The 16,122-nt window shown below is 36.7% G+C and overlaps 1 protein-coding gene across 3 annotated transcripts in view; it reads right to left on the reverse strand.

Moving 5' to 3' along the window:
* LOC150099871 (RCC1 domain-containing protein 1-like) overlaps window positions 1–16,122 on the reverse strand; it is a 165,256-nt gene that overhangs the window by 20,575 nt on the left and 128,559 nt on the right. For 2 of the 3 annotated variants that reach the window (XM_090403863.1, XM_090403861.1), the window contains exon 5: window positions 14,242–14,448. The exons of the other annotated variant lie outside the window; for it this stretch is intronic. In XM_090403863.1, the coding sequence (XP_090259989.1) occupies window positions 14,242–14,448 (207 nt within the window). The remainder of the gene's footprint in view (window positions 1–14,241; window positions 14,449–16,122) is intronic. 3 annotated transcript variants of the gene reach the window in all.

Below are 16,122 nucleotides of genomic sequence, written 5' to 3' on the forward strand. Positions count from 1 at the left end.
AAATAATAAATTGAATTTATAACAAAGGAGAACTACCAAAAGATTTTATGAACTTAATATTTATACTTATACCAAAGAAAAGTAATGCAGTGAACTGCAAGGATTTTAGAACAATAAGTCTCATTTCCCATACATCAAAAATACTTATGAGAATCTTAACACATAGAATTGCATCTAAAGTGGAAGAATTTCTTGGAGAAGAACAGTTTGGTTTCAGGAAGGGTAGGGGAACAAGAGATGCGATTGGACTGTTAAGAATAGTAAGTGAAAGAAGTCTGGAAGTGAATAAAGAAGTTAATATCTGTTATATAGATTTTGAAAAAGCTTTTGACTTTGTAAAATGGGATAAGATGGTGGAAGTAATGGAAAAGATTGGTATAGATTAGAAAGACAGAAGGCTAATTATTTCACTATATATGGGACAAACTGCCATGATGATGAGAGACATATATGGTACAACAGAAACAGGTATCATTGGACGAGGATTAAGACAAAGCTGTTCTCTGTCACCAATTTTGTTTAACATGTATTCCGAAGCAATGTTAAAAGAAGCACTGGAGAATTTGGAAGAAGGAATAAAGATTGGAAGCAGACAGATATTTGCAATAAGATACGCAGATGATAACGCATTACTATCAAATACTGAAACAGGACTACAACATCTGTTGAACAGATTACTGGAATCTTGTATCAATTATGGAATGAAAATTAACATCAGAAAAACAAAGGTAACGAAAATAGCAAGGAAAGAGGCAAATATGGATATCAGAATAAATGGGGAAAAAATTGAATCAAGTAAAGCATTTAAATATCTAGGACAGCATTTCCCAAACTTTTCCTACGACGGAACACTTCACAAATCCTGAAATTTTTCATGGAACACCTTGGTTATTTTGTAATGTATTAATTAATAATTAATAAGTCATATTAATAAGTCATTAATAAACAATTAATTATTAATTAATTAAACATCAATTAAATCATAAGCATCATTAAATTAATTTGTGCTGATTTTCATTGACATATCCCATTCTGATCACCAACAATGTATAATATTATAATAAGTTTAGTTTAATCCTTTATCCAAGTGTAGGAAAACAAAGTTTGTGCCTGAAAATATCTTCAGGACTGAGGCAAGGTGGTACATCGGTTGGCAACTCGTAGCAAAGGTGGGCCAAGCTCTCATCACTCCTTGTCTTAGTATCTCCCATAATGTAAAGCACATCTCCTTGCAGACATGAATAATGCTATGCATTAAGGGAAGGCCACTACCCAGACCGGTTTCGACCTTCATTGAGGTCTTGTCAGTGGGAGGCAGACCCAGAAGTGGTGATACCAAGGCAGAAGCAATAGAGAGGTCATATTTACCTATACGAGTTGCCAGAGGGTGTACCACCTTATTATTAAATTACTCTGGATTTAGAGAAAGATGTTGGAAGTTTATTTTGCACTAGGTTAGACTATAATAAGTTTAGTCTAATCCTTTATCCAAGTGTAGGAAAACAAAGTTTGCACCTGAAAATATCTTCAGGACTGAGGCAAGGTGGTACATCTGTATAGGTAAATATGACCTCTCTATTGCTTCTGCCTTGGTATCACCACTTCTGGGTCTGCCTCCCACCGACGAGACCTCAATAAAGGTCGAAACCGGTCTGGGTAGTGGCCCTTCCCTTAATGCATAGCATTATACATGTCCACAAGGAGATGTGCTTTGCATTATGGGAGATACTAAGACAAGGAGTGATGAAAGCTTGGTCCACCTTTGCTACGAGTTGCCAAAAGATGTACCACCTTGCCTCAGTCCTGAAGATATTTTCAGGCGCAAACTTTGTTTTCCTACACTTGGATAAAGGATTAAACTAAACTTATTATACCGTTGCCACACTCAAGGAATTGGTTGGTCATTCCCCTTCCTACATAAAAAATACACAATTCATAAACAAAATTAAAAATATTACACTCAACGAACAAGATCTATTAGTCAGCTTTGACGTAACATCCCATTTCACCAATGTCCCAATCAAATGATACTATCCTACTCTTACAGAACATATTTCCACACGACATCACGGCCCTCTTTGCCCACGTACTCCGCTCTTTTGTTGTTTTGCCACACGATATTTCGTGTGGCAAAACAATTTTTACCTTCAAAAAGAAGGTACCGCCATGGGCTCTCCACTCTCCCCCCCAAATAGCGAACTTTTATATGGAAGATTTTGAGCAACGAGCTCTAGAATCGGCGTGCCTAAAGCCCAAAATTTGGCTCAGATACGTCGACGATATTTTCGCCATTTGGCCCCACGGCTGCCAAGCACTAGATACATTCCTTAGCCACCTGAACAAACAACACAAACGCATCCAATTCACCATTGAAATAGAAAAAAACAACTCTCTTCCATTCCTAGACACACTTGTCACACGTCTTCCTTCAGGCTGTCTCTCCTTCTCAGTTTACCGCAAACCTACACACACAGGCCAATACATACACAAAACTTCCTATCACCACCCAACACAAAAACTAGGGGTTATAAGCACCCTTAAACACAGAGCTCAAACCATTTGTTCAACTGAACAAGCTCTTAACAATGAATATGAGACCATCAAACATACCTTTATAAAAAATGGATACAGTATAAAAACTATTCACAAGATCCTCCACAAAGATACCACTAATAACAAAAAAGATTTCAAGAATGCTATTGCTATACCATATGTTAGAGGCATTTCAGAAAAAATAGACAGAACACTACACAAATACAACATCAAAACCACCTTCAAACCCCCGACAAAATTAAGGCACCTACTCAATTCTTCCAAGGATCCCCTGCCACACTTAGCCCACCCAGGGGTTTACAAAATAGATTGCACATATAACATACCGTACATAGGGGAAACAGGACGAACCATCCCAATCAGAAAGGATGAACACAAACGTCACATAAAATACCTCCATTTTGGAAAAACCGGCCTTCCTGACCATGCACTCCAAACATACCACAGAATTGACTGGAAAGGTACAAAGTCCCTACACCGCACCAAAACCTGGTTTGAGCGGAAATTCAAGGAAGCATGTGAAATGCTCAAACATGATCCGAATCTGAATAAAAATGATGGTCTAACAATTCCAAGAATGTGGAGGACCCATCTACAACCTTCATAGCAACCACAAAGAAAAATCTCAATACAAGACCTAGTGAAGTGTTTTTTTTTTGTTTTTTTTTCCCCTTGAACATTCAATAGCAACCTGTACAAATCCAGAAGATAATCATAATATAACTGTATAATTCCAGAAGAATCCTAGTACATGAGGACTTTAGCTGAGTTTATTGTAGTTTTTTTTTTTTTAATTTAATTTAATTTTATTTATTTTTTTTTCCACTAGAGGGCAGGCTAAGAAATTAGTTAACAACTTAGATGTAATTTACTTGTGTAGTGTGCAACAGCATGTAGCTTGTTCTTATACTTCTGAATGTATCCTTCTGAAGATGACCTCAATACAGGGGTTGAAACATAAAGTTATTATTTTATTATTAATCAGTAAAATAATATTTTTAACATGTGTATTTTGTTTCCCTAATTTAATTAATATGTAAACTTATTATAGTCTAACCAAGTCCAAAATAAACTTCCAAATGTATAATATTATTATAAGTACTATGAGTGAATGCACACTTTTTTCTCCTGTGTGCTGGTAGTTTTTCCTTCCTTTTTCCCCCTGACGCAACAGATAGTGGTGGATGACTCACTATCTGTTGCGTCAAAAACACTTTCAATAAGAGATTTCTTAATACCAAAATTAAATAAGTCCCTTGTCTCTTATTCATATTAAAATTTAAATCTGAAGGCCTATTCCTTTAAAAAATTATGGCACTATGGTTTCGAAACTTTCATCCTACAACATGAACTTGTGAAGAAAGTATTCAGTATTACTAGATTTGAGAACCAGATACAGACTACCTTCATCTTCATCTTCCTTATACCCTCTTTTACCTTGCGGTGTCGAGGGTCCATTGATCATCAGACCTCACTCCGTTTACAGGATAAGGTGGTCAGCCTTATGCCCCGGTGTATCCTATGGCCTGTAGTGTTGAGTTCTCGAGGCCAGTTTGCCTGCTTTGCGGGATGAAAAACCCCAGAATAAACTGGAGAAAAAACCCTGCTGTCCATGCCCAAGACTGGCTAACTTGGCTATGGCTGAGGAAGATCCTTCAGCTCCTCACGTCACCGACAGGAATCGAACCTAGGACACTCCTTCCCCAGGCATATGGTTGCGAAGCGCAAAGCCACTAGGCTAACCGCACGGACTACAGACTACCTTGATCTTCAATTTTAGTGGAAAAAGTTTCTTTATACTTCCTTGCTGATTGGTCACTAACATTTGCAACACAGATGTTATTTCATTCAGTTTTGAGAACAGAGGATGCGCCATCCATTGTTGTAATCGGCTTGCAGGCAATTTTTATGATTGGTCATAAACAGCGGTATTCTCTTTCCCGATTGTTGAAAGATTTCGATGTATTAAAATTAACAATAATTCATGAATATTTCCATGTTTAAAAATATGTGGTTGGTCACTGACATTTGATACACAGATGTCATTTCCTTCAGTTTTGAGAACAGAAGATACGCTGCCCATTGTTATAATCTGCTTGCAGGCAATTTTTATGGTTGGTCATAAACAACAGTATTACCTTTCCCGAATGTTGAAAGGTTTTGAAGTGTGAAAATGAACGATAATTCATGCCTGCGTGGTTAGCTTAGTGGCTATGCGCTTCGCAACCATATGCCTGGGGAAGGAGTGTCCTAGGGTCGATTCCCACCGACGACACGAGCAGCTTAAGAATCTTCCTCAGCCATAGCCAAGTTAGCCGGTCTTGGACGTGGACAGCAGGGTTTTTTCCACCAGTTTATCTGGGGTTTTTCATCCTGCAAGCAGGCAAACCGGTCCAGTGAACACACATGGATGACATGTGTTCCTGACTAAACACACAGTCGGGAATACTGACCCAGCCATAGGTCTGATTCATCAGCTATGCCGGTTCCGGATCCCGGATAAAATTTGGAGGGACTGAGATAGTACCGTACCTCCACGTAAAGGGGACTCACGGCCATGTATCATCATAGGATTATTATTATTATTAACGATAATTCATGAATACTTCCATGTTTAAAAATACATGGCTTGGTCAATAACATTTGCTACACAGATGTTATTAAGCATTCTGGGCCTGAGCTTTTCGACATATTCACGAATATTATTCTCCTCAGAATATTTCCACTATAAAATATTTATTCATGAAAAATGCTTAGAAAACTAAAATGACAAATTCCAGGAGAATTTCTCGCAGAACACTGGTGTTCTGCGGAACACAGTTTGGGAAACCCTGATCTAGGAAGTGTTATTAGCAGTGATGGAAGATGTAAAAGTGACATAAAAGCGAGAATAGCGATGGGAAGAGATGCCTTTAATAGAAAATGGAATTTATTCAGAAGTAAATTGGATAGATACCTACAGAAAAGACTAATAAAATGTTATGTGTGGAGTGTTGCCTTCTATGCAGCTGAAACTTGGACATTGAAAAAATTAACATTCTGGAAAGCTTTGAGATGTGAATTTGGAGAAGGATGGAAAAAATCAAATGAACAGATAAAATAACTAATGAAGAGGTCTTAAAAAGAGTAGAAGAAGAAAGAAGTCTGTTAAGGAGGATAAAAAGAAGCAAGGGAAACTGGATCTGACATATTCTGAGAGGGAATGCAATCATCAGAGATGCCATTGAAGGAAAAATAGATGGGAAAAGACCCAGAGGAAAATTAAGGAAAACAATGCTAGATGACATGCTGAATGGAGATAGGTACAAACCTTGAAAGAGAAGGCTCAGAACAGAAGAGAGTGGAAGGAAAGTTTCTGCTACTAAAAGAAGAACTGCTCAATTGCAGAATACTGAAGAAGAAGATACTATAAATCAAGTATATAATTTCTTGGTATCTTTAATATCTAGTATAACCAAGTGGAAAAAATTCCAGCAAGTGTCTCTAATCCAGAGTATTTTAATAATAAGTTCTGTCACCTTTTGGCAACTCATATATGAAAATATGACTTCTGCATTACTTCAACCAAATGGTGTGCGAATAGGAAAAAAGTCCTTTTTAGGACTTCCAGGGTAACAAATGGCAATGCTGTAGCCAATGAAGTTTTAACTGAGGCTCGGCTATTGCCGTTACCCAGCCATGACTAGAGCTTCTTAGCTCAATAACACTCCATCCACACAGGTTTACTTCATTCAGATGATGGGATAAAGAGTCAAGGACTCAGTCCATCGCCAAGTTCTTATAAGAACTATAAGAACAAATGGTGTGCCACCTTTTTTTTTTTTTTTAGATTACTCTGGATTTAGAGAAAGATGTTGAAAGTTTATTTTTCACTTGGTCAGACTATAATAAATTTAGTTTAATCCTTTATCCAAGTGTGTGCAAACAAAGTTTGCACCTGAAAGTATCTTCAGGACTGGGGTGTTGTACCACCTGACCCCAGTCCTTTGAAGATACTTTCAGGCGCAAACTTTTTTGCACACACTTGGATAAAGGATTAAATTAAATTTATTATAGTCTAACCAAGTGAAAAATAAGCTTTCAACATCTTTCTCTAAATCCAGAGTAATTTAAAAAAGGTGGCACACTGTTTGGTAGCTCCTATAGGAGGAGATGACCTTGCTAATGCTTGGGCCTGGCTCCCACTGAAGAGACCTCAATAAAGGTCGAAACTAGTCTGGGTTATGCATTAAGGGCCTTTCCCTTAATGCATAACATTATACATATCTGCAAGGAGATGTGTTTTGCATTATGGGAGATACTGAGATAGGAGTGTTGGTAACGTGCTCCACCTTTGCAAGGAGTCGTCCGGTGTTGTACCACCTTACCCCAGTCCTGAAGATACTTTCAGATGCAAACTTTGTTTGCACACACTTGGATAAAGGATTAAACTAAATTTATTATAGTTTGACCAAGTGAAAAATAAACTTTCAACATTTAATGTAAGAACTATGTTTTTAAAAGTCTGGCCACCCCTGTGATAAATGAGCATATAAAGAAATGATATGCTGAATGCGATTTCAGAGGTTTCCAATTTAAATGGATTTGTAATGACATTACATAAGGGTAATTGTGGGTACAAGGGATGTTAAAATGCATGCACACAAATGCAAGAAGTATCAGGAATAAGGCGAAGTAGTTTTTGGCATTGGTCAGCTGTACTTGGCCAAAGAATTATATAGACATCTGTGAGACCTGGTCTAGAAAATGATATACTACAGGAAAAGAATGTAAAGGGTATTGTATTTTCAAGGAGGATAGGCGGTGGGGTATTGCTGATGACAGCTGAAGCATTACAACAAACAAAATTAGAAGTTAAAGAGGATTTTAGGTATGGAGGAGTTGGTTCGTTTGAGGCTATCTGGTGTGAGATAGAGGCCAGTAGGACAAAATATGATGTTGGGCACTGCTATTGATAAGGGGGTCCAGAAGAAGGTCTAGATACCATGTATCAGCAGATTAGCACAATAGGTGCACGGTGAACAATCATTACGGGAGACTAACTATGAAGACATAAATTGGAGGGAGGAAAGAGGATTTGGCAAGATGGAAGTAGAATTTATACACTTCTAAGGAATAATTACATGAAAAAACATATTATAAAGAGGATAAGGATTTGAGGATGTTGGATCTCATAATAACATCAGAAGATATATCCATAACTAAGGTAGACACACTGCCTCCGTTTGAGTAGTGTCTATGATGTCTTCTGGTAGGTTACCAAACAAAACGGCCTATGTTGAACTATCATAGGGGTGTACAGGATATGATAGTACTACATGAAAAAATTACATCATTATTAATTTCCTATCTACAATTTTCCTCCAAATCAGTCTGTTACTTGTCAAGACTCCAACATTATCAGATCTTATATTTCTATCGTCTAAAGCACTTTGTACAGTATCAATCCACCTATATCTTGGTCTTCCTCTAGGTCGTTTTGCAGAGAACACTTGTTTTGCTAATCTTTCCTCGCCCATTCGTTTAAGTGACCATACCACCTGAGTTTAGCTCTGCTAATGCATTCCTGGATGCTGACAATGTCAAGTTCTTTCCTAATATCCTCGTTTTTATTATGATATTGCCATTGATGCCATCTGTTCACGCCTATAATCTTTCTCAGGACTCTCATATCTGTGGTCTCTAGTCTTTGGTCAAGTGTTTTACTTCTGACCCAGCTCTCAGATCCATAAGTTAAAACTGGTTTGAACACTGTCTTGTACACAGCTAATTTAGTGTTCCGACTCATTTCTCTCTTATTCCATATGAATTTATTCAATTGACTTCCCACCATACCAGCTTTGCTTATTCTGTTGTCTATTTCTATATTTAATTTACCATCTTCAATAAAAATCGTGCCTAAATAGCTGAAATGTTTTACTTGTTCCACAGGTTCTCCATTCACAACACAGTTGATATTTTCAATGATTCTGCCTATTTTCATTATCTTCGTCTTTTTATTGCTGACCATCATACCATATCTATTACAACAGCTATTCAATTTAGTCAGAGAATCTTGCAGACTTGTAGCAGATTTATTTAGAAGTATAACATCATCTGCATAAAGCAAAGAGCTGACATTAACATCTCCAATTTTGATATCATGTTTAATACCACTTTCCTTCATAATGTGATCCATATAGATAATGAATAACAGAGGGGATAATGTACATCGTTGTCTCACACCAGATTTAACATTAAACCATCTTCCTGTACGTCCTTCAATTCTAACTACTGACTTACAACTCAAATAAAGACTAAGTATTGCTTGATATAATGCCCCATTGACACCATATAACTGCAGCGTATTGAATAGCTTCTCTCTTGGCACCTTGTCATATGCCTTTTCCAGATCGACAAAACTTAAATACAGATCTTTGTTATATTCCCATGCTTTCTCCACTATTTGTCTTAAATTGAGGGTCTGATCCTGACAGCCTCTATTTGGCCTGAATCCAGCTTGTTCTTCACCAAGCTTTTCTTCCACAATTCTTCTCAACCGTTTCTCAAGTATACTTGCATAGATCTTGCCAGGAACACTCAGTAGGGAAATACCTCTGTAATTCTCACATGCAGTTTTATTTCCCTTTTTATATATGGGTACCATGAGAGCTCTACTCCAGTCATCGGGAATTCGTCCCTTTGTCCAGGCTTTCTGAACTATGCAGTGCAGCCACTGTAAGACTCTTATACCACCATACTTCAGCATTTCTGGTTGAATATCATCTACTCCTGCTACCTTTCCACATTTCAAGCCTTTGATGGCTTTTTCTACTTCTAGTATGGATATGTATTTCTGACTGCATGCCTGGTCAGTGTTTTTTACCACTGTGCTGTCATCACTGCTTGTTTCATTTAGCAGTTTTTCAAAGAAATTACTCCATACTTCAAGGATATCTTTTTCTCCCGTTTTCATGTCACCTTTATCATCTCTAATTCCTTTTACAGCACTCTTTCCTCCATTCTTAAGCTTCTTAAACAACCTCCAGAATATTTTGCCACCTTCTTGATATTTATTTTCTATATTCTTGCCAAAGTCCTCACATGACTTTTGTTTAGCTAGTTTTACACAGTGTTTAGCATTCTTGCATTTGTCTCTATATTCTCTAAGAGCACAAGCTGACTTATTTGATAGGAACTTTTGGTATGCTTTCTTCTTTTCCTTCACTGCCTCTTTAACTTCCTGTGTCCACCAGGGAGTTCTGATTTTTTTATCCTTACAGATAACCTCATCACATGCCTCTCTGGCAGAATCAATCTATGTTTTCTTCAGAGTTTGCCACTGAATCTCCAAGGTTTGATTCCTGTTCTCAAACTATTTCATTTTTTCTTCAATAATCTTTGTGTATTTTAGCCTACAGTTCACATCTGAGAGCTGCTCAACTTTTATTCGCTTTAAAACTTTCTTACATGTTATTCTTTTCAATATGAAATTCAATTTTATCCTGCTCAAGGCTAAATAGTGATCACTTCCAATTTCAAATCCTCTGTACACTCTGGTGTCCTGCACAGGGAGAAAACATCAATATCAACAATAACATAGTCAATGAGACTTTTCTTATTCCTAGCCTATTCTCTCCATGTGAATTTGTGCACATTTTTATGTTGGAACATGGTGTTAGTAATAACCAGTCCATGTCCTGAGCAGAAATCCAACAGATATTTGCCATTATTATTAGCTTCGCTCTTTTCTCCAAATTTTCCCAAAATATTTTTGTATGTCTCACAATCATTTCCTACTCTGCTATTTAGATCCCCAACAAGGACCAATTTTTCATTGTGTCAGTTGCTTTTTCTAAACCCTCAAAAAATTACTCCACTTCTACCTTAGTAGAACCTTCTGTGGGACCACAGGCACAAATAAGTCTCATTGTCCAGTTCCCCATTCTCATATTTGTCCACATTACTCTACTTGAGACTGACTGCCATTCAAGAAGATTAGCCTCGTATTTTGTATTGAATACTATGGCTACTCCTTCTTTTCCTTGATTGTCATTGCCTGAATATAACATTTTGTATTTATTGCTCAGAAAGATCTCACCAGTTTTGGTCTTTTTTGTTTCAGTCATCCCCTATTATGTCGATCTGGTACTTATCTAATTCCTCAGCTAGCTTCATTTCTTTGCCATTCAGGCTTCTTACGTTGATAGTACCGATCTTTAACTCTGGTGATGTTGAGTTGGGGTTTATTTTCAGATTTGTTCCAGTAGCTGACTTTTCGCTGTTCGCCCTGGTTCCCTGGCGAAAACAACGGGGGCCTTGTTTAACCGGGCGACGCCCCAGCCGGCATGAAATTTTGTCATGTTGTACCATCATCCTATATTTTGGTTTAACCAATAAGAATACAATTTGGTCGGCTAAATCCCAAATTGCCAGCCCATCCTCGTCCGTTCAGTATCCAAGTAGATACCCAACAGGGTGCACCACGAGAAGTTGAGGATTGGACATTAGGTCAGAAGCCCTGGTCGGTTCTCTGCATTCCTTTAATGGCTATGTCTCCTCTCAGTTATACAGCTTTGACCCTTAAGCACCCCAAATGTTGAACTATAAATCTTGTAATTATGACAGATTTAGCAGTCATCTTGAAGTAGTGGCAAAGCTTCAAAAGCTACAAAGAAAGAATGTCAGTAGTGTATGGAAAGTGGTCAGAGAGTGTTTGAGAGAAGCAGTATATTATTGCATACTCTACATCAGGAGGATAAACCAAGTGGGAATTAAGTGGATGAGTAGAGATATAAAGCAAGAGCTGGAAAAAAAAACACTGTGGAGGGAATATAAAGAAAAAGGTGGTCAGCATACTCATGATCAGTACAAAGTGTAAGAAAGAAGGGTAACTAGTTTGGTAAGAAAGGCCAAATAAGATTATGAGAGAAAATTAGCTAAGCAGACCAAAGTAAACCCAAAAATCGGTTTCTTTCCTATGTGACAAGTAAGAGAAAAAATGACTATAGTAGGATGACTTTAAACAATACTTATGGCAGGAAGGTGACAGAGGCAAAAGAAATAATTGTATTGCCGTATCATCAAGGTGAAGACTTTGCAGTTGCTGATGTGACAGAGATGCATATCAAAATTGTGTAAGAGTGTAAGAAGTTGTGTACGAGTGTGGTTAGTAGGGGTGTGCAGGCCAGATTTTTTTGCATGGAGAGTGGTGAATGAGTGGAATTGATTGCCAGAAATAGTTGTGAGTGTCCTGACAGTGAATGAGTTTAAGGAGAAAGGTATGACAGGATTTGTGTGTATAATAGTTAGTTTGGGTCTCCCACGATGAGTCTCTGGATTTCATGGAGATATTGTATAATCATCATCATCATCATCAAATTCCTGCCATGGACCCCTCAAGGGGTGTACAGAATATGATACTACTACATGAAAAATTTACATCATTACTAACTTCTTATCTACAATTTTCCTCCAAATCAGTCTGTTACTTGTCAAGACTCCAACATTATTAGATCTTATATTTCTATTGTCTGTGCCGTATCAATCCATCTATATCTTGGTCTACCTCTGGGTCGTTTTCCAGCCAACTTGGCAGAGGACACTTGTTTTGCTAATCTTTCCTTGCCCATTCTGTTTAAGTGACCATACCACCTGAGATTAGCTCTGCTAACACATTCCTGGATGCTGACAATGTCAAGTTCTTTCCTGACATCCTCATTTTTAATATGATATCGCCATTGATGCCATCTGTTCATGCCTCTAATCTTTCTCAGGACTCTCATATCTGAGGTCTCTAGTCTTTGGTCGAGTGTTTTATTTCTGGCCCAGCTCTCAGATCCATAAGTTAAAATTGGCTTGAATACTGTCTTGTATACAGCTAATTTAGTGTTCTGACTAATTTCTCTCTTATTCCATTTTTGACTTCCTACCATACCAGATTTGTTGATTCTGTTGTGTATTTCCATATTTAATTTACCATCTTCACTAAAAATCATGCCTAAGTAGCTGAAATGTTTTACTTGTTCCACAGGTTCTCCGTTCACAACACAGTTGATATTTTCAACGATTCTGCCTATTTTCATTGTCTTCGTCTTTCTATTGCTGATCTTCATACCATATCTATTACAACAGTTTCAATTTAGTCAGGAAATCTTGCAGACTTGTAGTGGATTTATTTATAAGTATAACATCATCCGCATAAAGCAAAGAGCTGACATTAACATCTCCAATTTTGATATCAAGTTTAATACCACTTTCCTTCATAATGTGATCCATATAGATAATGAATAACAGAGGGGATAATGTACATCCTTGTCTAACTCCTGATTTAACATTAAACCATCTTCCTGTACTTCCTTCAATTCTAACTGCTGACCTACAACTCAAATACAGACTAAGTATTGCTTGATATAATGCCCCATTGACACCATATAACTGTAGCATACTGAATAGCTTCTCTCTTGGCACCTTGTCATATGCCTTTTCCCGATCGACAAAACTTAAATACAGATCTTTGTTATATTCCCATGCTTTCTCCACTATTTGTCGTAAAGTGAAGATCTGAACCTGAGCCTCTATTTGGCCTGAATCCAGCTTGTTCTTCACCAAGCTTTTCTTCCACAATTCTTCTCAACCGTTTCTCAAGTATACTGGCATAAATCTTATCAGGAACACTTAGTAGGGAAATACCTCTGTAATTCTCACATTCAGTTTTATTTCCTTTTTTATACACTATGAGAGCTCTACTCCAATCATCAGGAATTTGCTCCTCTGTCCAGGCCTTCTGAACTATTGAGTGCAGCTACTGTAAGACTTTTATACCACCATACGTCAGCATTTCTGGTCGAATATCATCTACTCCTGCTGTCTTTCCACATTTCAAGCCTTTGATGGCTTCTTCTACTTCAAGTATGGCTATGTATTTCTGACCGTATGCCTGTTGAGTGTTTTTTACCACTGTACTATCACTGCTTGTTTCATTTAGCAATTTTTCGAACTAATTACTCCATACTTCAAGATATCTTTTTCTCCTGTTTTCATATCACCATATGAAATATGGTGTTATTGAAATCATATCATCTCTAACTCCTTTTACAGCACTCTTTCCTCATTTCCAAGCTTCTTTAACAACCTCCAGAATATTTTGGCACCTTCTTGATATTTATTTTCTATGTTATTGTCAAAGTCCTCCCATGACTTTTGTTTAGCTAGTTTTACAAAGTGTTTAGCTTACTTACATTTGTCTCTGTATTCTCTAAGAGCACAAGCTGATTTATTTGCCAGGAACTTTTGGTATGCTTTCTTCTTTTCCTTCACCGCCTCTTTAACTTCCTGTGTCCACCATGGAGTTCTGATTTTTCTATCCTTGCAGACACCCTCACCACATGCCTCTCTGGCTGAATCTATCAGGATTTTCTTCAAGGCTTGCCACTGAATCTCCAAGGTTTGGTTCCTGTTCTCAAACTCTTTCATTTTTTCTTCAATAATCTTTGTGTATTTTAGTCTATATTTTATAATACTACTAATAATAAAAGATGTGAATCATTTGTTTATTATCAATGTTTTCTTATTTCTTGTTGGGACAAGTGTGTAAAGCCCTTGACTTGTCTCTCAGGGATCGTGGGTTTGAATCCCATGGTGGCAAAAAAAATTGTAAATATAATTCTTTTGATTAAAAAAAATAATAAGCGTTCATCAATAACTTACCAGTAATAGCAGCAGTATGCCTCGAGCCACAGCTTATGGATACAAAGGTAGCATTTTCTATTTCTACTAAATGTGGAATTGTTTGAAATATTACATATTCTTTTTGTGAATGAGGTAATCTTTTATTTTTTATATTTGCACGGATTCCACATGGTTGTCCAATTTGTCCTCTCTCATTCCATCCCCATGTATACAGATCACCAATAGCTAGTAAAATTTAAAATAGTTTAAAAACCACATTATTCTAAATATCTTAATAATTAAATATAAATAATTTAATTATTATTGTTATTGTAATGACACCTCCAAGGAGTTCAAGGACTCATCATGGGAGGGAACTTCACTCCACTACACACATCTGTCTCCCCCTAGTACTTAATTCTCTTACTATACACAACTATCATCAACACCATCTACTGCCCATCACCACTAATAGTATTTTTTGTTTTGTCTGTAAATTGCTTGTGTTCTGAAGGTCAATTTTCTTGTATGCAAGATGAAAAACCTAAGTTTCTGGAAGAAAAAACTGCTACTTCTGTATGAAATCAGCTAACTCACCTTCAAATGAAAAAGTCCATATAAAGATTCCTCTCATAACAACAAGATCGAACTTAGGCCTTTTCCAATTGAGGATGCAATACACCACCATTCTTCCAATTGCACTACAGAGATTATCAGGTTTGTCAAGGTCACTTTCTCAAATCATAAACTATATTTAAGGGAAGTTATTTTTCTTTGGTAGACTTATACGGTGGTTATTGACTGTGTCACTATTTTGGAAAAGAAATACAGTATTGTAGGGATAGGCAACTGTGGTCCACAAGCCACCCCTGATTGATGAAGATGTATAATCCAGTCCATGGTCATTTTCAAAACATAAATAATAAACAGCCCACTGAAGAATGTGTATCATGAAATGTATTAAAGGAAAGTATGCTGATTATAATTTTTATTATATCCACTGTTATTAAGTTGTTTTTAAACATTTTGATTGTGTGATGTCTGTGAATCATTTGAATTTCTGCCTAGATCACAATGCAAGTAAGCAGTAGAGTTGCAAAACAGTGAGCAAGCATAGCTTCTGGCAACACTTGTAACCAGGCATAGTCTTCCATATGGAGTCATTAGTTGGTTGCCTGGACTCTTAGCCTTGTAGAATATGACTGCAAGGTTAGCATAGCGTGCATTAAAAATCAGCACATAATCAACAGATAACAGTAAATAATTTGGAGAGGATTTACATTTTGTTTTTATGAAGGTATTTATTCAAATGTATTGATCCAGATATCAATTTACTGATAATGTAAAAATAAAATATTACAACTCTTATTACTGAAGTATATTTGAATTGTGTTACTATAATTCTATTATTGTAATTTTATCTTGAATATGTATTTCATTTATCTTATTAACAAAACCAATTATATGTGTAACTATATATAAATATTAACAATAGCAAAACTTATGAAAATTTTTTTCATTACACACCTTTTTAATATCCTAGAAAATAATCATGGAAAGCTAAAAAACTTTAGCTTGTGTGTATCTACAGACATTTTTATTTGGAACACCATTTAAAAAGGTTGTACTGGATATGAGTTTTTTTTTTCTTTTATGTGCATCTCATCCATGAGAAGTTGTAAACTTCTATCCATTAGTGATGTAGATGGACACATTAGATAATCCAAAAATCTGTTCTAGGGTTAGATTTTCTAGAACCCTCCTCCTCCTGTCTCTTAATGGCATCTCAGAAGTTAAAAGCAAAATTCAGGAAAGGAGAACAGGAATATGATCTATGGGAGAAAAGTATGGCTTTGCAAAGGGTAAGTCATGCCTTAATAATTTATGCACTTTTTATAATACAGTGACAACTGAGTTGGA

Source organism: Typopeltis vanoorti, chromosome 14 (genome assembly GCF_054136105.1).
Source record: "Typopeltis vanoorti isolate ZY-2024b chromosome 14, IOZ_Tvanoo_1.0, whole genome shotgun sequence".
Classification (NCBI taxonomy): Eukaryota; Metazoa; Arthropoda; class Arachnida; order Uropygi; family Thelyphonidae; genus Typopeltis; species Typopeltis vanoorti.